The 23,182-nt window shown below is 32.7% G+C and overlaps 4 protein-coding genes across 7 annotated transcripts; all 4 read left to right on the top strand.

The window, feature by feature from the left end:
• Positions 2,766-6,517, top strand: LOC18601940 (E3 ubiquitin-protein ligase SINA-like 10). The gene is made up of 3 exons (XM_007033042.2): positions 2,766-3,175; positions 5,205-5,856; positions 6,074-6,517. Exons 1-3 carry the CDS (start codon positions 2,822-2,824, stop codon positions 6,157-6,159), a joined length of 1,092 nt encoding a protein of 363 aa, XP_007033104.2. The 5' UTR covers positions 2,766-2,821; the 3' UTR covers positions 6,160-6,517.
• Positions 7,190-10,846, top strand: LOC18601939 (putative nucleobase-ascorbate transporter 10). Its single transcript, XM_007033041.2, has 13 exons — positions 7,190-7,387; positions 7,660-7,757; positions 7,861-8,037; positions 8,142-8,242; positions 8,313-8,388; positions 8,501-8,560; positions 8,822-9,006; positions 9,143-9,239; positions 9,573-9,659; positions 9,766-9,824; positions 9,924-10,015; positions 10,210-10,442; positions 10,535-10,846. Exons 1-13 carry the CDS (start codon positions 7,240-7,242, stop codon positions 10,751-10,753), a joined length of 1,632 nt encoding a protein of 543 aa, XP_007033103.2. The 5' UTR covers positions 7,190-7,239; the 3' UTR covers positions 10,754-10,846.
• On the top strand, positions 11,415-18,819 carry LOC18601938 (methionyl-tRNA formyltransferase). 4 transcript variants are annotated; one of them, XR_001927313.1, is made up of 12 exons: positions 11,440-11,607; positions 11,730-11,792; positions 12,288-12,422; positions 13,308-13,410; positions 14,053-14,123; positions 14,211-14,315; positions 14,781-14,814; positions 15,681-15,781; positions 16,801-16,860; positions 16,923-17,126; positions 17,400-17,731; positions 18,065-18,819. XR_001927313.1 is itself a non-coding variant. In XM_018118641.1 (12 exons), the coding sequence occupies exons 1-11, from the start codon at positions 11,485-11,487 to the stop codon at positions 17,487-17,489; spliced, it is 1,089 nt and encodes a 362-aa protein (XP_017974130.1). In that variant the 5' UTR covers positions 11,440-11,484; the 3' UTR covers positions 17,490-17,519; positions 17,689-17,807. The 4 variants fall into 4 exon arrangements, 3 of the variants coding, with proteins under 3 accessions (XP_017974131.1, XP_017974130.1, XP_017974133.1); XM_018118641.1 differs by lacking the exon at positions 18,065-18,819 and having other exon boundaries at positions 17,400-17,519; positions 17,689-17,807; XM_018118642.1 differs by lacking the exon at positions 18,065-18,819 and having other exon boundaries at positions 11,415-11,607; positions 17,400-17,807.
• LOC18601936 (heavy metal-associated isoprenylated plant protein 21) lies at positions 21,048-22,614 on the top strand. The gene is made up of 3 exons (XM_018119250.1): positions 21,048-21,191; positions 21,415-21,490; positions 22,233-22,614. The coding sequence occupies exons 1-3, from the start codon at positions 21,120-21,122 to the stop codon at positions 22,532-22,534; spliced, it is 450 nt and encodes a 149-aa protein (XP_017974739.1). The 5' UTR covers positions 21,048-21,119; the 3' UTR covers positions 22,535-22,614.

Here is a 23,182-nt window from a genome sequence, read left to right as displayed (position 1 = left end):
TGTAATTCTAGTTTATGCTTTGCATTCAACTCCTCTCTTTTCTACATTATTAAAGCCTCATATTCAGTTATAACCCTTCTTATTCTTACTATTATCAGCATCACATCGAAGGTTTTCCGTTTATACAAGCCTTACACCTAGTTTTTCAATTTTCATATACGTAAAGGCTATAATTATTGGCAACCTTACTTTGTCTTCATCACTCAATTGGTTCATGTCAAGAATCTTCCTTAACCATTTGTCAAAGGTTGTGATGGTCAATTAATTCACTTTGTATCTTAAGTCAATACCAAACCACCCAACTTTCACCCTTTCACATTGAAGCAAAACATTCTTAATTGTTTCTTCTTTTAACAAATAAGATACATAGGATCTAGTATAACTTTCTTCCTCCACAAAATCCTATAAGTGTTAGAGCACAGAACTGAAATAATGACATAGCTTCAAGGCATGTATAAATATTATTATCTTTAAGGTTTTATTCACCCTCATTGATAGTGTGCAAAAAGATTGTAATTGATAATCTCGAGGATATAATGAAGCATAGTGATTGACTGCATTTCATATTGATGAAATCAATCAACTCAGTATTCACCAGTGAATGACAAGATTATCAAATTTTTATATCATTTTTTTATAGTAAAATGATATAGAAGAAATCTATAGAATATTGAGAAAGAAGTAAGATATCGTAGTTTGTTGTTTCTATGTGTCTTTTTGAACTGTTCCTAATAGATGTCTGTTTCCAATAGTCATGTTTGTTGATCATAACGGTTGGTTTTTCAATAGACATGACTATTTGTTTCAATAGCTAGACATGACTATTTGTTTAAATAGCTAAAATTATTGGCTGTATAGACACTTGCTTGCCAAGTGCCAAGCGTCATGGATCCACATCGATAAGAAATTAGATGGATCTTGGGTTTATAAATAAGGATTTTCTTCTTCTTATCAGGTATATCTTTTAAGTTAAAAATAAGAACTCGTAACAAGTATTATCAAAATAGATCCAAATTGTTTTGGCGTCCATCTATCATGCACAACTACCAAACTTTTAAATGATTTTTTTGTACTAAGAAGTATTAAGAGGTTGGAGTTTGATGTTTCTATGTGTCTTTTTGAATTGTTTCCATCAGTCATATTTGTTGGTCATTGTCGCTACGTGCGATGTGGAAAATTTTGAAAGTTACTACCAATCTTCTTTATCTAGGTGCCATTGGTTACTTATTAGATTCATTTTATTTGACGAAGTCTTAAATTGATTTTAAGTTTATCTAAAGAACAAAAACTTGGTCTACAAATTTCAAAGTTAGGTTCAAGTGTACGGTTAAACACGGAAAAGGATTAACACCCCATGATATCCATTCCACAAATAGTATCATTTAATCATACGTTATCCTATTTTAACATTAATTTTTACCTTTATTCTTAGATTTCTTTAATCATTATTCGTTATTTTATTCTTAATCTTGTAATTGAGCAAGTTTCATGACTTGCTTTTAAACAACAAAATAAATTGAAGAATTTAAGTTTTCTTTTGCATACTTAAATAACATAATTAGACATCAATGAATGAGAAATTTTTTTATCATTAAAAATATATGGAGTTAATATTATTTTTTTTTATTTTTGATGATGACAAAATACTCTTAGATTAAAAGTGCAATGTAAATGTCTATATTTTATATCTATGCATAGATCAAGAAAAGATTGAATCAAGATCGAATCAGTATTAGAAAGTAGAAGGAAAAAGAAGGGGAAACATATAGAAGCAACCTTAAAATTAATAGGTAAAAGAGATGCTATAAGATTAGACACAGAAAAAAATAACTTATTATAAATGAAAAAAATATGACATAATATATAAAAAAGTCTCTAAACTATTTTAAAAAATTTACATAAACTTTTATATTTTTATTGCGTTCAATTAAAGTTTTATATTTTTATTTTGAATCAAATAAGTCTTTATATTTTTATTTCAAATCAAATCAATTTTTATAATCAATTATTAACTTAGTTAAAATGTCATTTATCATTTTATACCGTATAACATTGAACTGATATGTTAATATATTATAATTAATGATGATGTGATATGTTGATATATTATAATTAAAGATGACGTATCTTGCTAATTTAACATGACAACATGATAATGTGGTATTTTTTATTTTCCACATTAATCTTATGTTAGTGTCATATGAATATAAAATAATAAATAATATTTTAATTAATCAATAATTAGTTATAATAACTTATTTGACTCAAACTAAAAATATAAAGACTTAATTAAATACAATAAAAGAATAAGATTTATTTGAATTTTTTTTATAGTTTAAAAGCTTATTTAAGCATTATACCAAAAATTAAATAGTTGCATCTCAAAAAAAAAAAAAAACTTAAATAGTTAATAATCAAGTTATCTTAAAATTTTTCCTATAAAAAATTAGTGTTATTTTAATATTAAAAAATTCTTAAATAATGTAGTAAATTTTAACATCAATAAATTTTAATGGGATATTTTACATAAAAGGTATGCATAAACTATACTTGTAAAAATTACAAAAAAATTAATCAATTATAATTTTGAAGAGATAAATTCAAAATTGTCAAATAAACATATGATTTTCATCTAAATACACTTGCAAAGTTTAAGAAGTTCAAAATTAATAGTAATATACATTCAAAGTGAAATTCCAACCAACTTACATTAAATTTATGTACTATTTAAAGTTTTTGTTTTACACGAAANGGAGGAGAACAAAATAAACATAAGATGAAAAAAAAAGAAACTATAGGGAGGAGAAATGAAAAATAGAGAATGGCAAAGTTCTCTGTAGGGATCGAAGAAGATGGGGAAGGGCCAAGCAACCGAGTCGCTAAGCGTCAAAGGGTCGTTCGCGTTTCCGATTTAGTCTGCCCTGTTCAAGAAGACGCAGAGCAAGAGGACGAAAGAGAAGAAGAAGAAGAAGAAGAGGAAGGGGAAGAGGAAGAAGAGGAGGAAGAAGAAGAAGAAGACGAATACTACGACGAAGAAGAAGAGGAAAGTGGGGCTGAGCAAGGAGCCATGAGCCTTGAGACTAATAGAGATGGGTCTATTTCTATTACCCTAACTGACCCTGAAGTTCTTGATTGTTCTATCTGCTATGAGGCCTTGACCATTCCAGTTTTTCAGGTTCCATTTTTTTTTTTGTATTCGTTTTCCGCTAATGGCTTTGGATTCTGATTTGGGTTATTGATTATGGATATGGTTTTTTTGTTTGTTAGGTGAAAAGCTTTGAAATTTTGGTTCTTTTGTTGATTTTATTGGTGAAAGGATTTGGATTTTGATTTGGTTTTGTGATTTGGATATGAGTTTTCAGTTTTTGGTGAAAATATTTTTTTCATCATTGATTTGATGAGGGAAACGCTTAGAATTTTGATTTAGTTTTTGTTGTTGTCTTTTTTTTTTTTTAAGACAAACATTTTGCACCTGGGTTTTTGTTTGCTGGTGAAAAGTTTCCCAATTTTGTTTAATTTCTTGATCTTTGCACATGGATTTTTGTTTTTTGGGGAAAGGTTTTCAAATTTTATTATATATCTTGATTTCTTAATTTTCAATTTGGGTTGTTATTCAACTTGTCTTTCTTTACAGTTATATCTCTGAAGGTTGTGTACTTAGTGTGATCTAGGTGTATGCGATGAATCCATTAAGAGTAGTTATTGATGAAAAGCTTTGAATTTTGATTTGTGCTTATTGTTGGAAAAACTAGCTTAGATTGTTGGACTTCTGGGGTTATTAGTTAGTACGACTTATTGATTTGATACTTTTGGGAAGAAGTTAAGTTTCTTTAATTTAGCCAATGCGCTTAGATTCTATAAATGGGTACTAGAATTTAGAGTTTTCTGTCTGTTCTTATTTATAGACTACTGTAAGGAAGTATATGGATGTTGAAGAAGCATGCAGTGACTATTAGCTTCAGTGGTGGAGGATGGGTTTTAAGTTGATAGATGTAATGATGAGAATGATGTGGAATATGTGGACTTCTTGTTCCCCACATGAATTTGTAAGGTGAGATTATGAAATGATTAATTGCAAGTCAAATCTAATTGCTGTTTTGAGATTCATCGTCTATGCAGATAACACATTATAGTGTTTTTGGATGATGCTAGATTAGCAGGTCCAGACTTGTTAAGATATTAATATAAGCCTCAGTGTAGGAAATTTTATAAATAGTTGTATGTCTTTAGCAATAAAGTGCTCTTTGAACAAAGATTTTCCCTTTTTCCATTTCTTTAATCGTGCAGCAATTATCTTGTGTTAGATGGGGCTTATTAGGACTGCTAAGAGATAATACTTCATAAGCCTGTATGTGGTACCTACTGAAAAGAGAAACATGAAGATTCATAAGGATAAAGGTTATTTGCAATTCCAAGTCAACTTGGAATTTTAGCTCCCTGACATTCGGAAGGTTGCTTGGAAACCTTTTTCTAACGATGATGACTTGCAAAGTTAAAACCAATTGTGAGATCTTAGTTTTATGTTTAAGAAGGGTTAGATTTTCAAGTTTCTAGAAAGAGTCAAGAATAAGCAAGAATGGAAGAATAGGGATTCCTATCTATTTTTAACGATGCAACTATCACATTCTGACTCCTGCAAAAGTGTTTTTAGAAGCGTTTCTCATACTTTGACATGCACTAGAAAGAGAGAGGGTGAGGCGTCTGGGTTCTAACTTTTAAGATTATGGACGTACTTGGACATATATGTATAGACTCAAAAAAACTCTTTAATACTTCACCATGATATATTTATGCCAGATTAAAAAAACCTCTTTAATACATCACCATGATATATTTATGCCAGATTAGTCTGGAATTTATGAGCATGAAGAAAAATCATGACTTTTAAATGTTTAATAATTAGCTCTTCATGTGAATCTCTTAATGGTGAATCTTTGAATTTTGTAATGGCTGTAATTTTATAAGTTTGTCATAGTTTCTTATGCAAAATTAGATCAAAAGTACATGTTCATTTTTCCTTTTGAACTTGAGGGTGTTTTGGTGGATGGTGTGGGCTGTATGTCCTGTCAAGCATATCATTCATGGCATGCATGAAGTTCACGGAGTCTGATAATTTTCCATATTTTTGCAAGTATATTATTCATTTTTTCTATATATATCTAATGCAGCCTGATAATATTTTGTGCGCTTGATTGGCAATTCAGTGTGAGAATGGGCATATAGCTTGCTCGATCTGTTGCATCAAAATTAGGAATAAATGTCCATCCTGCGCTACCCCTATTGGTTATAGTCGCTGCAGGGCCATTGAGAAGGTTCTGGAATCAGTCAAAGTGTCATGCCAAAACACAAAGTATGGGTGCAGAGAAGCATTCAGGTATAGTATAAAGCAGAAACATGAGAAGATATGTCCTTATGCACCATGTTCATGCCCCCTTGCTGATTGTAACTTTGAGGGTTCATCAAAAGAGTTATATGAACACTTCAGGGATAAACACAAGTATTCTGCAACACGTTTTCAGTATGATCACACGATATCCATTACCGTAGGAATTGATGAAAGGTTCTGTATTCTTCAAGAGGAGCAAGATGGTTCTTTATTTATTCTCAACAATAAGGTTGAAACTTTGGGAAATGTAGTCACTTTGAGTCGGATTGGGCCCTCGGAAGAGAGAGGTTTCTTCTATGATCTTATGGCAAAAGCTCTGACAGAGGCAAGTACCGTTAGATTACAATCCTTCACGAAGAGCACTCCAAAACAGGTTGATAACCCACCTTCATTGGGGTTTCTCCTGGTTCCGAGTCAGTTCTCTTGCAATTCTAGGAAGCTCAAGATGGATCTCTGTCTGCGGCATCACGGTGAATATCACTTTATCTTCCAAAGACCTAGTGGTGTATAAGTCATGTAAATTTTGGTGCAGAAACTGGTGACTTGAATATATATATATATATATATATATATATATATATATATATATATATTTATATTTATATTTATATTTATATATTGTATCAGGCTTTGATATGCTTTCTACTATAGTTTATGAAAGCTTGTGAAATTATTTTATGTGACCAGCTTGGCGCTCTCCAACCCGATGGCTATGTGGATATGTTACACCTTCGAAACCAAAGCAAGTCATGGCTTGTGAAAGGTTCATGTAAGCCTTTACTATGGAAAATGGTCCAGTAACTGACTTTACTCAGTGGGAGGAGGTTAGAACCATTCGTAATGTGCTGTAAATTAGACTAGACATTGGTGTAGACGAAGAGGCCACTTTGAAGTGATTCCTTGATTCTGGACCTTTTGGTTTATTTCTAGCGGCAGAGTTCATACTGTGTAGTAACCGTGGGGGATATTAAGGAGGGGAAATGGAAACTTAGCCAATTGGAATACAAGTGCCAAATAACTGCTCCTTATATATGTTATTTGCAAAACATCTTTTCGTTTATTTATGGAGGAATGTGCTGGCTGAAACAGTTTTTGAATAATGACATTTTATCTCAGAGCAGAGTAATGACATTTTACTGTCTTGATTTTAGAAAGAAGTTCAGACTTCTTGAAAATCCAATGCAATCATCTAAAAAAGTTTATTTAATATTTTTAAAAAATGAAAATTGTTGTAACATATTTGTGTAAAGATAGCACAAATTGTACTTCACAATTAAGTGCAAATTAAAGAATATTAGTTGCAGGACAACCAACTTACAGAAATCTTAAAATTCTCCTCCATTTAAGAGTAGATTTTTGGGATATTGAAAGATTGGGGAAAATATGGAGGATTAGGGAGGGAGATTTGGGGCTCATGTCTCTTTTCCCCCATTTTTACTCCAAAAATTATTGCACTGCTTTTAAGATGAATGATTTTAAGTTTAGTAACCGCCCCATTTTAATCCTTTTTGATCAGTTAAAAATCTCCCAATCAAATCAAATAAATTGTAAATATGATTTTACACTGGTTTTAAGAGCTGATGGTTTAAGTTTAGTAACTGCCAGCCCTGAGCTCCTTAATGTTTGATATCATATATCTTTTCAAATTTTGCATAGCTAAACCCAAACTAAACTTTGTGATTATCCTTTCTTGTAACCCTTCAAGCAAAGGAAATGAGTAATAGTTATAAATATATAAATACAACATGCATGGTAGAATGCCATTACAATCTCTTTTAGCTTTCCATTCTTCATAAAACTTGCCTCAGTTTTTGCTTCTTTACTCCTTTTGCTAGTATATTCCTGACACATTTATGGCCCAAAATAGTGGTGGTGGAGGTGGTGGCAACAGTGGCTGTGGCGGAGGCGGTGCTAATAAAAAAGTTGAGGAGCCGCAAGCTCACCCTGTGAAAGAACAGCTACCCGGAATTCAATATTGCATAAACAGTCCACCTCCTTGGCGTTTGTACACTAATCCCGTACATACTGTTGTTTATAGATTCTATTCTTTACCATTCTTTCGTTTTGCATTAGGAGTCAATTCTGTTTTCATTTAAATGTAGTTTGAATATTTTACTTATTTATTTCATCTTGCTTCTTCACTTTTTAATGGCGTCATAGTGCTTTCGTTCTGGTTTGTAATATAAGATAGGGATGGTTTATATTTCAATATTTAGTTAAATTGTGAAAGATTTTTTAACCAGTCTGATGGTACTAAATTGATCACATTGCAGCTGAAGCACTTGTATTGGGGTTCCAACATTATCTGTTGACTCTTGGCATCACTGTTTTGATTCCAAGCATGATCGTTCCTCAAATGGGTGGTGGGAATGTAAGGATTCAATTTGATATTTATCATGATCATTCTTCTGTTTTCTTGACATATTATCCTCTACATAGTAACTAAGCTAAGTCTTTTTCTCGTGTCAATTCAGGCAGAGAAGGCTACAGTGATTCAGACCTTACTCTTCGTTTCGGGATTAAGCACACTTCTTCAATCATTCTTTGGCACCCGACTGCCTACCGTGGCAGTTGGTTCTTATGCATATTTAATCCCTGTGACTTCTATTATCCAAGCGACAAGATACAAGTCCTACTTAGATCCTTATGAGGTTGATTGCTGTTTATACTTGAAATAATTCTTTTAGATTGTATCATTTTTCACTTTCGTTTGTTATATTTCCTGCCTTCAGTAACCTTGTCTATGAATTTATAGAGGTTTGTATGGACTATGAGAGGGATCCAAGGTGCACTGATTATTGCTGCATGTTTCCAAAGTGTAATGGGATTTTTAGGCTTGTGGAGAAATGCTGTGAGGTGAGTTCTAGCAAACGTGTTCAGATTTATTGGATGGTTGGGTATTCTGAGTACTTTATCCTTTCTTCAGGTTCCTTAGTCCTCTTTCTGTTGTTCCATACGTGACTTTTACTGGGCTTGGACTTTATCATCTTGGCTTCCCCATGGTAAAGAGTTCAATCCTTCACCCCTTGCTTTCAATTATTGTTGATGATTGCAGTGCTGCTTGTCTTTCTTGCACCAAAAGCTTAGAGCCTTTTTTCTTTCTTCTCCTTTTAGGTGGCAAAGTGTGTTGAAATTGGTCTTCCAGCTATTATAGTGATGGTTTTCATTTCACAGGTTAAGTATCAATTCCTTTCCGAGCTAGCAATTTCTCAAGAGTATCCTAGAAAGTAGAGTTTTTACCAGGAATGCCATCTTCTCAAGCAACAATTTTTCTGTTTAGAGTGAACACAGATTACTGTTTTCAGTTATAAAAGAGTTATGTATCTTACAGCTTCTCAGTTGACCAGACTATCTAAGATGTCATGCAGTTTATAATGTGTCATTATGGATGAGTTCCTTCCCCTTAATATTGTCACCTGTTCAATGCTTTTGCAGTTTCTTCCTCGTTATATAGAATCAAAGCGGCCCATATATGACCGGTTTGCAGTCCTCTTTTCAGTTGCAATTACATGGTTATTTGCTCAGCTTCTAACTTCAGCTTCTGTATATAAACACAAACCTGAGAACACTCAGATTAGTTGCCGGACTGATCGTGTTGGACTTCTTAGCTCAGCTCCTTGGTGAGACTGAAAAATTATCAGTGCCAATTTTTAAACCAGCCAAATTATTAAAGACACTTTTGTTTAAAATATTTATAAATGGTATTATTTTGACAACATAAGGTCTTATTACTTCATATCATGTCCTTGGCTGCAGGATATATATTCCTTATCCCTTTCAATGGGGAAGCCCCACTTTTAATCCTGGAGAAGCTTTTGCAATGATGGCTGCTTCTTTGGTATCTCTCTTTGAGGTATGATCCTTGATAGAGCTTTAAAGTGTTTCTAGGTTCTTAGCTATCTATTATGCCATCAATTTCTCATACTTTTGGAGCCATGAGAAGGCGGATAACAGAAACATCACCTAATGCTATACCATCGATCTACAAGTATAATTTCTTTTGCAAAAGTCTGCATTATGAGCTTGCTTAATAAAATTAAATTTCACTCATTTAGGAGCAGAACCATACATATTGAATAATTGAATAAAAAATTTTGTTTAGACTTTACATATCATAGACATAACACCTACTAGTAGAAAGATTGAAATTTTTAACTTTCAGTAACCATCTCCTGGTTCTCTGCAGTCAACTGGAACATTCTTTGCAGCAGCAAGATATGGAAGTGCTACTCCAGTGCCTCCTTCTGTTATCAGCCGTGGAGCTGGATGGCTGGTAATATTTGTTTCTCAGAACTGTCAATGAAGTAACGAACAATACTTTGACCTTACTCTCAATTCTAGACTTTATCCCTTCTTGTACAATGCCTTTGCTTTTCCAGGGTATTGGGGTTTTGCTCAATGGCTTGCTTGGTTCTGTTACTGGCACTACTGCATCAGTGTAATGAACTTAAACTTTAGTTCTTGAACATTAATGTAATTTAGAACATTAGATGGATGATTGCTAGCCCCACCTATACTTATACTTTGCTCTCTACAGTGAAAACACCGGGCTTTTGGCATTGACAAGGGTTGGAAGCCGCAGAGTGATACAAATATCAGCTGGCTTTATGATTTTCTTCTCTATATTTGGTAGGCCATCCATGCAACCTTAAATATAATGGCAGGTTTTAGATTTCTTCTAGTATAATTTATCCTCAACCTCAATAAGTTAAAAAAGCTCCAGGTGTACTTTTTCATTCCTCGTTTCATTTACACTGCTGTTGCACTCTAGTATCTTTCTTTTGATAAGTACTGATCTTTGGCTATGTTGTGTACTTTACAAGGAAAATTTGGAGCATTTTTTGCTTCTGTGCCACTACCCATTTTAGCAGCTTTAAGTTGTGTTCTCTTTGGCTGTGTCTCTTCTGCTGGTCTCGGCTTTCTCCAATTCTGTAACCTGAACAGTTTCAGAACAAAATTCATATTAGGCTTCTCTTTCTTCATGGGAATATCTGTTCCACAGTACTTCAGAGAATATTACCATGGTGGTTGGAGATCAGCTCATAATCCTGGATGGGTAACATCTCAGGACTAAACTTATAAAAGTAAATAAATGAATCTTAAAAATTTCATGTTTTTAGCTACTTGACACTTTTGAATGAATTGCAGCTCAATGACATAGTGACAGTGATGTTCATGTCTCATACAACAGTTGCTGCTTTGGTTGCATTGTTCTTGGATGTTACACTGTGCAGAGAAAATGATGAAACAAGAAAAGACAGTGGCTTGAAGTGGTGGGAGAAATTTAGCTTATACAAATCAGATGTTAGGAATGATGAATTCTATGCACTACCCTGCAGCCTCAACAAGCTTTTCCCAGCTCTTTAACTCTTTCGCATCTTTCTCTGTTAAACTTCATAGGAGTGAAAACTTGAGCTGTTTGGTTTTGCAGTAATGGTTATTTTCTTTCCACTTCCTTTTTGCAATTCCTTCATTTTTCCCAATCTTCATTCTATCCTGTTCCCACATTCGAAATTTGATTTTCCAATAAATATCAAACCAAAAACGAATTTGATGTTCCAAGTCTAAAAGATTGAACTTACGTACCAGCCTAGCCAGACCAGAAAATTGTGATGCTTTTAATATTTGCGGGTTAGAAATGGCTGAGGCATTGCTTCAATGTAGTCACACCATGGAAATGTGAGGAGAAACCTTTGATTAAGACAAAAAAAAGGGATGAAAATGGAGAAAAGAAAGTATAAAAGAAGTGAAAATTCACTGTTTCATGATAAGTATATGTTGATGCCTGTCAAGAAATAAGACTTACGAACTTGATCATAAAATCTAAACTCTAGTTTTTAAGGGACAATAAAATAGTTTAAATGGGGTAAGATGCCAGAAATGACTCTTTTATATTAACAAAACCACAAAGAAGATTGGGCTGGGTTTGGAATGGCGTTAAAGCCGAATCCTTTTCCCGATCCGTGGCCCAAAGTAAATTGTCACAAGATAAACGAACAGAAACGTGCAACTGGTAGACAGCAGCAGAAAACAAAAGAGCAAAAGACCAATACAATTTAGCCGTTGAAGAAGTAGAAAAACAAAAGAGCAAGAGAGGAATGTGTTCATCCTTAATGCTACGTCGTTTCTTCTGCTTCAATGCAGCATCATCATCATCAGTAGCAGCAGTTTCTTCTTCTACTTCCAAGAAAAAGTCACTTGTCTTCTTGGGTTCCCCTCAGGTACTTTAAAAAACTTAAAAAAAAAAAGAAGCCCTTTTTGATATACTAAATTTATATGCATAAATGTATATCTTGTTGCTCTTTGTTTATTTCTTTAATAACATGGGTGTTTTTTTTTTCAGGTCTCTGCAACAGTTCTTGATGCTCTCTTCAATGCCTCTGCTGCACCAAGTTCCTCTTTTGAGGTACTGAAGAGAAAAACATTTGAAGTTTTGATTGAAAGTTTTCAAGTTTGCGTTTATTATTCTTTTCTTTTACCATAATTTGGTCTGTTTGATGATGGGTTCTTTTAGTTTTGGAAAATAGGCTCTTCTTAAGAGATAATGTTTATTGGTAATTATTAAAAAAATTTGGTGATTTTAGGCTCCGGTATTTTTAAAGCAACAGTTCAATTACTTGAGAAATTGATTTGAAAATAAGAATGCTAAAACGTAAACAGATTTCAGCTTATCAGTTGGTATCCCCACTTTTAAGTAGTTTTTGGGAAATCTATTTTGATATCCAAAAGGTTAAAGGCCAAATTGTGTGAATTGAAACTTTACTGGTTTCTTGGTATTTGCACCTTGAATCAATCAGCACATGCCTTGTTTTGCTGAGAAAAGAGATTACAAAATGTTTTCTGTTTGGGATACTTTTGATAGTTTTCGTTTGATAATAATTGCTAATTTGGTAATATTTAGGTTGCAGCAATTGTTACTCAGCCGCCTTCTAGAAGAGAGAGGGGCAGAAAGATGATGCCGTCACCAGTGGCACAGTATGCTCTTGACAGAGGCTTTCCTTCTGACCTCATCTTCACACCACAACGTGCTGGAGAGGTAATTTTCCTTTCACTATTTTAATTTAGTACAGTTTGGAAGCATAATCATTTTCTTATGGAAAATCTAAATCTGCATTAATAATGTGCTGCTTTGAATTGGTATAAATCTAATCTTCAAATTTTGGTCCAATTTTACTGCTATCTTGTTCAAATAATCTTTGAAGTGATTTTGGTCCAGTTAGAAAGTCAGAATCTTGTTTACAACTGATCTTTGTATGGAAGAAAGAAAGGAGGGGGCAGGGGGCAGAGGGTGAGGACTCAGGAGGCTAAGTAGAATGAGTGTTAAACCTTATAGCAGTTTTCTTCATAGCCTTCAAATTGATTAAAATAATGATTGCTTTCTCTCAAATGGTCTATTCTGTGAACTTGATATATTGCCTAAGTTGTTGTCTGAGATGCATGTGAACTAATTACTTTTCAGTTGCAATATTCTAGAAAGGCCTTATTTAATTGCTGAGTTGAGTGTTAATGTGAGTGTGTGTGTGTGTTACTATACTGTGTTAATTCAAGTCTGTGTAAAAGTCTTGCCTGAATAATGATCTTTTTTAAAATTTTCTCTTTAATGTGAACATGTATGTATCTATCTGGTTCCTTTGGCTTATCTTGGGTAAGCTAATTTTTAAGTTATGTTTGGAAATGATGAAATTAGGTTTTTTAATTAGTTTTCCTTGATTGGTATTTATCAGTCGGGTGGAATAACAAGTGCCGCCTTTTTTTTTTAAGTATACTTTTAATTTAAACACTTTTGAAGCAACAAAATAATTCTAGCAGTCTTTCTTATATGTCTACTTTGTTACTCATATAAAAGCCATTAAACTTTCCTAACCTGCTTATAAGTAATTATTTGCTTGAAAACAATTCATTTTCTTTCTACTTTATGCAGGAGGCTTTCTTGTCCAGTTTGACAACTTTGCAGCCTGAACTTTGCATTACAGCAGCATATGGGAATATTTTACCCACGAGATTTCTGAATATTCCATCATTAGGTTAGTCGATGGTATTTTTGTTAACAAATTTGGAGTTTTGTTTATCTTCTGCCCATATACTGTTTGTGCTTATCTAATGTTTGTTCTCAAGTAAACAAACCCTGCTACCAGATTTCTTTTAAATATATAATAGAAATGTGATCTTTACTGATTCAGCCTTCTGTCAGGTGCTGGTTTCTGTACTGAAAGATGATTGCTTGTTTTGTTGACTTGAGCTTGGAAAGCATATACTACTTGGAAGAGAGCTTGGTCATTGTACTTGGTATATGTGGTTAGATTGTTAAATAGCTAAGGAGTAATACCCCTAAAGCATTTCAAATCTTTCTTTTCTTATCCATAATGCACCTCAAATCTTCAATCAACAATCAACATAACTATAGGTTAATAGTACATCGTTCGTAGAATTTGTTTGTAATGTATTTTTATAATATTCTTCATGTTATAATGAATTAGTTTCCTGTATGGCATAAAAATCAAACTAGGGCTCCAAATCATGCATGATAATCCATTAGAAGAAATAGAATGAATAATTTGTACATTTGCAAAATTTCAGGGTTCGGGTATTAAGAACAATGATGTCTTCTTAAGGATAAACGATAAATTATCTTTTAGAAGTCTCAAAGTATGCATCTTTTTTCTCAGGAACAGTAAATATACACCCAAGTCTACTGCCATTGTACCGCGGTGCCGCTCCTGTTCAAAGAGCACTTCAGGTTCATCCTCTCTAAAGATTTCATTGTAATTATTTGAATGCTTTTATGATTATCCTATGATGTACAATCATTCAGTCTCTTCATTAGGATGGTGTCAAAGGAACGGGAGTCTCGTTAGCATTTACTGTACGTGCATTAGATGCTGGACCTGTCATTGCTCGTGAAAGACTGGAAGTTGATGACCAAATTAAGGTAAGGATAATTGTTGCCTGAAAAATCAATAATGGCTGATATTGTCTATGATCAAAGGGTTTAAGTTAACCAATATTTACATTTGCAAGTCCAAAAGATGTTTGCCCTACACCATTAGTGAGAACACTAGGCAAGTGTTTTAGTGATAAATGGACTTTTCTTTCATCTATTAACTTTACATCATACGTACAATATAAAATGTTGATAGTTAGCTAATTATTTGCCTTTTTTTCCTTTATGTTTTTCCTTTTGTTGCCTCTTCCATTAGATGCCATGTATGTTTTCTGACACTCGTATGCATGCACATAAGCACAGATGTGGTTGTGCATACACCACATCCACACCACAGTCACTATAAGTTCAATTTTAGCTTTCTAAATTGATCTTCTGGATGCTGCATTAGCTTATAATCTCTAACCTCATAAATTAATTATATTGACAAATACTAACATGATTTGCATGCAGGCACCAGATTTGCTGGCATTACTATTTTCTGAAGGTGCTCCTATTATCTTCTGGATACTTCTCATATTTTGTTCTGTTTCATACTGCAACACTCTTGCAGTTATCTACTTTATTCTTTATATCCGTATGTTACAACTTGCATGAAACTTATCAGTTGTTGATGTTGCCTGTTGCTGCACATTAGTCAGGTACTGCTATAGATATCATAAAGCGATCTTGTTTCATTCATTCATGCTTGCATAGATGTATTTGCAACATCAGACTGATGTAGAACAGCTTGGGGTGCTAGGGCTTATGATAATAATAATCTGAAATTCCTATAAAAATAGGGAAAATGAATAAAGAAAAGAGAAACAGGAAAGAAAAGATAACCTCAGCATCGCACCTAAGCTTGATTGCATCACAAAATCACAATAGCAACATTGCTAAAATATTCTCATAATCTCTTAATCTGTCTGTAAAAGAAAGAGTACATCAATATTTATACAGGCTACAAGCCTGCTTTCAACCCTAATCTTAACATAACTAGAAATCATATTCAAGTTAGACTTTAAAGAAAATACTGAAGACTCCTTATAGAAAACCAAACTAAGATACTAAACCCTAACATGAGCATTTAGCCTATTTTTAACTATTTCGATATAACTCTTGTACTGTTGTTGTAAATCATTGGCATAGACTGCTTTCATTTGCCTAAATAATAGAACTGTAAGACCTGTTTTCTGGTTACTGAGTCATATTTCTCATGAATAACATCATCTGCTGCTTAGATTTATGTGGATTTATGTTGTGCAATTATACGTGTCAATGCAATATTATTTGGTTCAGTTACCTTCATTTATCTTGTTTTTAGTTTTAATTTCATCTTTTGGGTGATTGGTTTCATTTTATATTATGCAGGGTCTAAACTTCTTATTAGCAAACTTCCTTCCATATTCGACGGATCAGCCAAGGTGCATGCTGAACCTCAAGATGATTCTAAAGCTACCTTGGCTCCTAAGGCAAGGCTTCAATTAATTTTAGTTGTTTATTTGCTTTTCGAAGTATCATTCATAGGAATTATTTGAACTCTGTTTTCCCTCTTGGTTGCGTCTATGTTCTTATATATCCACAAAATTACTCACTAATGGCATGTGTTGTTTCTGAATGTTTATCAATGTTGGTATATAATATGAATAAAAATATGTTGCTATACTTTTAAATATTTACATACTATTCGTCACATTTTTTGCGTGTTTATTCAGTATTTTCATGTAAAAATAAACTTTGAATCTCTTTTGCCTCTTCCTGATGTTTAGTGGAATACAACATATTTGTCGGCTGGTGAAATGTTTACTTTTCATATGATGGCCTACTTTAGGCTCAACTCAGAGTCAACTGAAAAGAGCTGATGGAAATGAGAGATTGCTCAGGCTTTAAAAACTTTGCAACTTGCTCTGTAAGAATTTACAGCATTTAAAATGTATGAGCACCTGTAAAGGTAGTAGCATCATTTCCAATGAAAGAACTGTTTGTTTAAAATTTTATCAACATGTGCTTCTTGTGATCCTCCATAAGAGTTACTGCATGGCAATTGCAAAGAAATCAAGCTCCGCATTTCTCCCTCGTTTACTTGTTGCCATTTTTGCTTTATTGAACATGCATCCCTTAACTCTGATATACTTGTTCTCTCTACTAGAAAATGCTCCTTTTTCATTGATTTTAGGCATATTGATCATGCATAGATATGCATCTGGTCTTGTTCACATTCATATATCTTGCTTGGTAGATAAGCTCAATATTGTGGTATAGTATCATGACTAAAGTCTTGCATGATCTGGCCTAAGGTTTGCTATGTTGAAGTTTAATTGGTTTAGCTTCTTGTTTTATAGTTCACAAGCAAACTATAAATGTCAGTTATATGAGTAAAGTAGCAAACAAGGCCAAACAATATGTTCAAATTTTATATATGGTAGCTCTGCCAGTGACCTCTAATTGGTACATTATGTTGCCTAATTTAACCTTTCTCTGATTTAAGCAGATAACTCCTGAAGAATCATGGCTATCCTTTGATGATGAAGCTTTAGTCCTACATAATAAGGTTGGTTTCTCTTCCTTTTGCTGTGAATCTGAGTATGCAGTCATGATGTGCAACTTCTTCAGGTTCGCGCATTTGCAGGCTGGCCAGGAACCCGAGCAAAAATTTTTGTTGTTAATGACAAAAGTAGCAGCCATAATATCCTGGAACTTAAAATCATCACCACAAGAGTAGGGCCTGCCGATAATATTCAGGGTAATGATGTAAATGACATTGCTTTCGTCAAGGGTGCACTGGTATTTCCATGTGGAGGATGCACGGCTCTTGAGGTGCGTGATAATTTATAGTTTTTTGGTTTTCCAATGAATGCTATATGGGATTTATTGGTGTTGTTAGAAGTTGCAATTTGTACAATATCCATTGGACACATCCAGTTCTCCTATATTGTGTTTACGAAGAAACCTTTATTTTTATTCTAAAGCTGTTAATGATAAGGTGGCCGAATATAATTTTCTAATCTGCTATTCCTACATCCAAAGTCTCATTTCTATTTTTTTGCTTTCCCTGATTTGCTGATCCTGAAACTTTGTTGATTAAAGCAGGTATTGGAGGTTCAACTTCCTGGTAAGAAGGTAATAACTGCAGCTGCCTTTTGGAACGGTTTACGTGGTCAAAAGCTAAAGACATTATAACAGAGGAGGCATTTTACATAGAGCGGCAGTGTAAAATTTCTGTTGAGATTTGGATTCTAAACGTTTTAATATTTGTTCCTGTTATTCTTTATTGTTTGAGACATATGTCAAATTTATTTGTGTCTTATAATGCCCTCCTTTTCCTTTGAACGGACATGTGCAACACTGAATTGTTAACCTCTAAATTGTATTTCTATAGTTGCACAACCTATCACCAAGGTCAGCACAAAGAGCAAAAAGTGGTAAATAGTCTCTCCTTGTTTTCTAAATTGTTTGTTGTCATTTGATTCATACATAAAAATAGTTCTTTTAAGCAAATTCAGAATCTAGTTTTTCAATGAAGTGATTATTTTTTTGGTTATAAGTTGTGACTATTAATTGAGGAACAAAGTGCCTGAGCTTGGAGCATATATTCATCACCTTTAAAGGATGATGAAGAGCATACTAGGTGATAACTACATGAGATTAATTGCTTGGGATTTTATTTTGGGTGTTCATCTGTGAGAATGAAGTGACTTAACTGTCAATATTCTAGCATATATCATTGTACATCATAAAGGATTTGATCTGTTTAGGGCATGATACTATTTGACAAAGAACAAGGTGTCCTTAACAATGTAGCTGTTGCTCAATTGTTCATTCTGGGGGCAGCTAATTGCATTGCCTAAGAGGACAGATTATCATCTTCAGTTTGGGAGACTTGAACCAAAGGGAAGTTGTTATTACATTACATTTAAGCTATTGGAGAATGTTGTATCTGACAGCTCTAATGTTCAGTATGCAGGTCTCTGTCATACGAACAAACTATTCAAGACATTATCAAATTTGATATGTAGTAAAGAAAACAATCATTGGGTAAGACTTATCAAAACATGAAAGGTTACATCTTGGCCAAATTAGAGCATTTGCCACCTGCCACCGAGCTATGGTAAGTGCATAAAGTTCATTGCTTTATCGGGCTCACAATGAAGATATGAAAACAGGGAATATGCAATACATACAGTGATGACCACATGGTAACCTTGTAAGAGCACATAAAAATGCTCATTTCTCAACGCAACTGGAAAAGAAAAGAAACAAACTTTGATGGACGGCCAAAAAGGCGCGTTGCACTTCATGGTGAAGAAAGAGAGTTCGAAATTTGGACGGTAGTCCATGATTCTCTATTGCTCGAGTTAGGCTGGGCATCTGGGAAAGAGCTGCTTCTTTTTCACTTTTTGGCTATAATCAAATTATTGGAATACAAGCAAAATGGTTTACGCGATTGTTGTCACTAAATTGCTTGTTCTTTTCGAATTTTGACTACCAGAAATGTGTTTGGAATTTGGCATACAGCGATGTTACCGACCCACGTTTCTAATATAGAAAGCATAACTGTTAGGTGGAAGAAAGCTCGATTTTATTACACTGTTTTTTTTGCTCATAGAGAAAAGAGATCAATCAATCTTAGTTTGGGTCTACTTCAACCCCGGTATCTCTCGTTAATAAAGAGTTTGATAAACTTTGATATCGTTTGTCACAAGTTGATATTTTTAACCAAAAAAAATGTCTATTAGATTGAAGAAAGTCTTATCTCATTTCGTAATGATATAAGATCCATGACAACTACATTAGCAAGCATTTGAACAATGTAATAAAGACTAACAAGAGGTTGACTCTGACAATAAGTTATCTATATAAACAATAAGTGTTTTTAGATTTGAGTTTTACCCTAATAACTCTTTATGGTTAATTATGAATATCCAGTATATGAGATAAATTCTTTTGAAATGCACAAGTTATTTTAACTCTTGTATGAATTGTTGATTTGTTATTGCTGGAATTAACACAAATGATGGAGGACAATCACAGAAGGAATAAAACCCAAAAGAGAGATGGAAGAATTGCTTGTGAAATTTCAATGAAATAGGGGACAGAATCAACCAATAGAAGCCATTATTGTGACTAATTTTAGTAATAAATAATTGGAAAGCAAAGCCACACTGATTGAACAAAATTCAAAGTGAACATAAAAAGTAGTTTATAATTTAATCCCTCCATGGGGTCTCACTCAAATAAACAATCAGGTGTTGGGAAAAGCAGTCTTGTCCACCCCTCATGATTTTGGGCACATTAGCATGGTCTGTGGGCATGCCTTTTCTTCCTTTTTCTAATTTTATTTTTATGGTAACTAGCATTGCTTTCTAGACCCTACCTCTTCATATATCTTCTCCTTTAAATCCAACAAGCAACTGTTTATCTACAAGCAATCATCTCAAACTTTTTTTTTTTTCACTCACTTTGTGATACATAATATATAATTGAAAATATGGAATTTGAATTGATGGAATGAGATTTATAAAATAAGAGATGATTACTTTTCATCGCTCAATCCAAAATCATATGTGCCAAACAAATGTATAATCTATATAAATATAAGTATTATAAGCAAAAGTACAGATATTGAAAAACTTTTTGATTAGTGAAAATGATCATATTTGTTCATTGTAGTTCTAAATTGTCATTTTAAATAATTTTTTATTAATAAAATTAATAATATTTATTGAATGTGTAAATAAACAAGAACTCTAATTGCATAAAATAACTTTTATTATAAATATTAATAAAAATTTTTCAATTTATAAATAAATATTCTAATTGCATTGAATCTTTCAGTAAAATTATATTTCATTATAAATATAAATAAGATTTATCTTATGTGTAAATAAGAATCTAATTGCATTGATTGATTTCATTAAAAATATTTTTTTATTATAAATGTTAATAAAATTTATCCATTTTGTAAATAGGAATTCTAACTGAATTGAATGACTTTCATAATTTTTTTACATATAATATTTTTTAATAAGTTATGAATTAATATTACAAAATTCAATTTTATATAATTGAAACATTAACTATCTTTTTGTATAATTGCCTTTTATTTAAATATAGACAATTAACTATATATTATGGAAAGATTTGTATTTTATATATAAGAGTTATTATTATTTAAAAAGGAATAAAAAATAAATATTTACGTGCAATGCATGTGATAATAAATAGCAATTTATTAAAAAGCAGAATAAGAAGAAATCACTTGCATCCGTATAATTACTACTAATTGAGTTTTATATTCTTTCGTATCTTGTTATAGGATTTATGTTTTGTTAATTAAACCCTTGGATTTCATGTGCAATTTTACATAGATCAGAGATGTCATATTTCAAGTTAATGAAAATATTTAATTAGTTTTTGGATAACAATAAAATTTCAACCGTCAATATATATTAAAAAAGACAATTTTCTTGAATGATTTGATATAAATATTGAATTAATTTAAAACTTTACATGCAGGACAAGTATGAATAAATTGTTAAATTTTACTATAAATTTTTAAAATATTAAGTAATTTTACACCGATATAACTTGATACTTCTTTCTGAAAAAAGGTAATGGTGTGAGAGGATGAATTATACATATCTAATTTCGTTATATTAAAAATAAAAAAAGTAAGAATTGCCTATCTGTATAAATACCAAGTCTCATAGTCTATATCATATGTACATTCCTTCTCTCTCTGTCTGTCTCTCTGTCTTTTTCTCTGTTCATTTCTGTGAACTGTTAGCTTTCTGCTAAGAAAGAAGGGAAATGGGGGCTCTTGATTATCTTTCCAACTTTTGCACTGTCACCAGCACAAGAAGCAAACGCAAACCAATGCAGGTAGGCATTCATTAGCAGCATATATAGAGACAGAAAGAACTTCTCTCTTTACTTTCTCTATTCCCTTCTTTAATTACTTTATCTTCTGCTTTCCGAAGAACAAAGTGAGAAATTACCTAGAGATATAACTGAAGATATTGCAGCCTTATTTCTCTCTTCTAGTGATTTTGCATTTTTGATGGCCTTAATGCTAAAGATGGTATGCTTTTTTCATTGTTCTCAGACTGTTGAAATCAAGGTTAAAATGGACTGTGATGGCTGTGAAAGAAGAGTGAAAAATGCTGTTACCTCAATGAAAGGTTCTATAATGAAGCCCTCTGTCTCTCCCTTTTTCTCTATAGTTTCATAAGTGTTTTCTTCATTGGAGCTCAAACCTCATTAAACTTTGAGCCATACTAAATTACCCATAATTAAACTCAATATTTTATAACATTTTAACTTGACAAGAGCTACCATCTTTTCCATTATGAGCTATCCTTTGATGAAAAGACAAGACCTTTCAATTGAATTGTAATGGTCTGTAATTATCAAAAAATAGCTAATAATTCATTGGAAGATAGCTTTTGGAGTGATGTAACTTAGGAATTTCTGCTGTCATGGTTACATGGCATGAGAAGGGGAAAAAAAAAAAAAAAACAAAAAACCCCAAGTAAAATTTAGAATCATTGGTTCCAGGCTTTCTGGTTTGACTTCAATTCATTTCGACTTGTGAGCTATGCTCAATTGTCTTTACCTTACAATTTCTTTATTGTTTTATTTTTTAAGAAGTTTGTACAAACTGCTTTTCTTGTTCTACTACTGCCCGCCCCCCCACCCCATAGTCAAATGAGACCGAATAAATAAGATTCTAGTCTTTGACACGTAACTTGAGTTACATAATATATGAAGAAGGAGGTCACCCTCCCTTACAATTACTACTTAATTTGTCATTTCATATAAAATTACAAGCATTATTCGTATATAACATGAATGTTCATTTACTAAACAGTAGTTTATGTTGTTATACCATCGATCTTTCTCTGCATCCATGACTCCACGCAGGTGTAAAAACAGTGGAAGTAAACCGAAAACAAAGCCGGGTAACGGTAAGCGGCTACGTTGATCCGAACAAGGTGTTGAAGAGAGTGAAGAGCACTGGAAAGAGAGCAGAGTTCTGGCCTTATATCCCTCAACATCTTGTCTATTATCCTTACGTTTCTGGTGCCTACGACAAAAGGGCACCCTCCGGCTTTGTTCGAAACGTTGTGCAAGCGTTTCCAGCAACTTCTTCCTCGAATGCACCCGAAGAGAATTTCGTATCGTTCTTCAGCGATGATAATGTTCATGCATGTTCAATAATGTAAGAAGAATTAGATGGTGAATTTTTTGTTATGTACTACTTTATTTTAACGGTATTGGTATGATTTGCCAGTTGCTTGGATTACCCCAGGTGAGAACTGGTAAGAAAGGGAAATGAGGACTATCTTATTATTATTATTATTAGATTCAATAAACTTTATGTTTTAAAAATTGACCCTCCTTTTTTATCAAAAAAAAAAATTCCCTCCTTTATATAATAATATATATATTTAGCCTTTTTTAAGGATTTTAATTTTTTGTTAGTCATCCACTTCAATTTTAATAAATTTAATTATACACTTCTATTAAAATTACTCCATTTAAAAACAACTGATCATAGTGTTAAAAATTTGCTTAGATTAATTTTTTTTCATTACCCGGACCACTGCAGTATAAAAAACCATAAACTTTTATTTTATTTTTACATATTTGGGACAAAGAAAAACAAATTACACCGTTTTAGACTAAACTATGCCTAGACAATTTGCAAATAAATATGTAATAATACTATCCAGAGGAAAATCATAAAAATGTAAACCTAAAGCTAGGTTGTAAAAAAATATTTAGGTTGGCATGCTACATTATAAAAAAACAAAGTGATGTGTCCGAATTTAATTGAAGAATTTTCACACTGTTATCAATTATTTTTAGTA

This window comes from Theobroma cacao, chromosome 4, assembly GCF_000208745.1.
Source record: "Theobroma cacao cultivar B97-61/B2 chromosome 4, Criollo_cocoa_genome_V2, whole genome shotgun sequence".
Lineage (NCBI taxonomy): Eukaryota > Viridiplantae > Streptophyta > Magnoliopsida > Malvales > Malvaceae > Theobroma > Theobroma cacao.
This window is presented reverse-complemented; position numbering and strand designations above follow the sequence as displayed.

Coding starts and splice junctions, on each gene's coding strand:
- LOC18601940 (XM_007033042.2), top strand. CDS start 2,822: ATGGCAAAGTTCTCTGTAGGGATCGAAGAAGATGGGGAAGGGCCAAGC. Junction 3,176..5,204: donor TGACCATTCCAGTTTTTCAG/GTTCCATTTTTT, acceptor TTGGCAATTCAG/TGTGAGAATGGGCATATAGC. Junction 5,857..6,073: donor TCTCTGTCTGCGGCATCACG/GTGAATATCACT, acceptor TTATGTGACCAG/CTTGGCGCTCTCCAACCCGA.
- LOC18601939 (XM_007033041.2), top strand. CDS start 7,240: ATGGCCCAAAATAGTGGTGGTGGAGGTGGTGGCAACAGTGGCTGTGGC. Junction 8,561..8,821: donor TGATGGTTTTCATTTCACAG/GTTAAGTATCAA, acceptor ATGCTTTTGCAG/TTTCTTCCTCGTTATATAGA. Junction 10,443..10,534: donor CAGCTCATAATCCTGGATGG/GTAACATCTCAG, acceptor AATGAATTGCAG/CTCAATGACATAGTGACAGT.
- LOC18601938 (XM_018118642.1), top strand. CDS start 11,485: ATGTGTTCATCCTTAATGCTACGTCGTTTCTTCTGCTTCAATGCAGCA. Junction 14,316..14,780: donor AAGTTGATGACCAAATTAAG/GTAAGGATAATT, acceptor ATTTGCATGCAG/GCACCAGATTTGCTGGCATT. Junction 15,782..16,800: donor AAGCTACCTTGGCTCCTAAG/GCAAGGCTTCAA, acceptor TGATTTAAGCAG/ATAACTCCTGAAGAATCATG.
- LOC18601936 (XM_018119250.1), top strand. CDS start 21,120: ATGGGGGCTCTTGATTATCTTTCCAACTTTTGCACTGTCACCAGCACA. Junction 21,192..21,414: donor GCAAACGCAAACCAATGCAG/GTAGGCATTCAT, acceptor CATTGTTCTCAG/ACTGTTGAAATCAAGGTTAA. Junction 21,491..22,232: donor TGCTGTTACCTCAATGAAAG/GTTCTATAATGA, acceptor GACTCCACGCAG/GTGTAAAAACAGTGGAAGTA.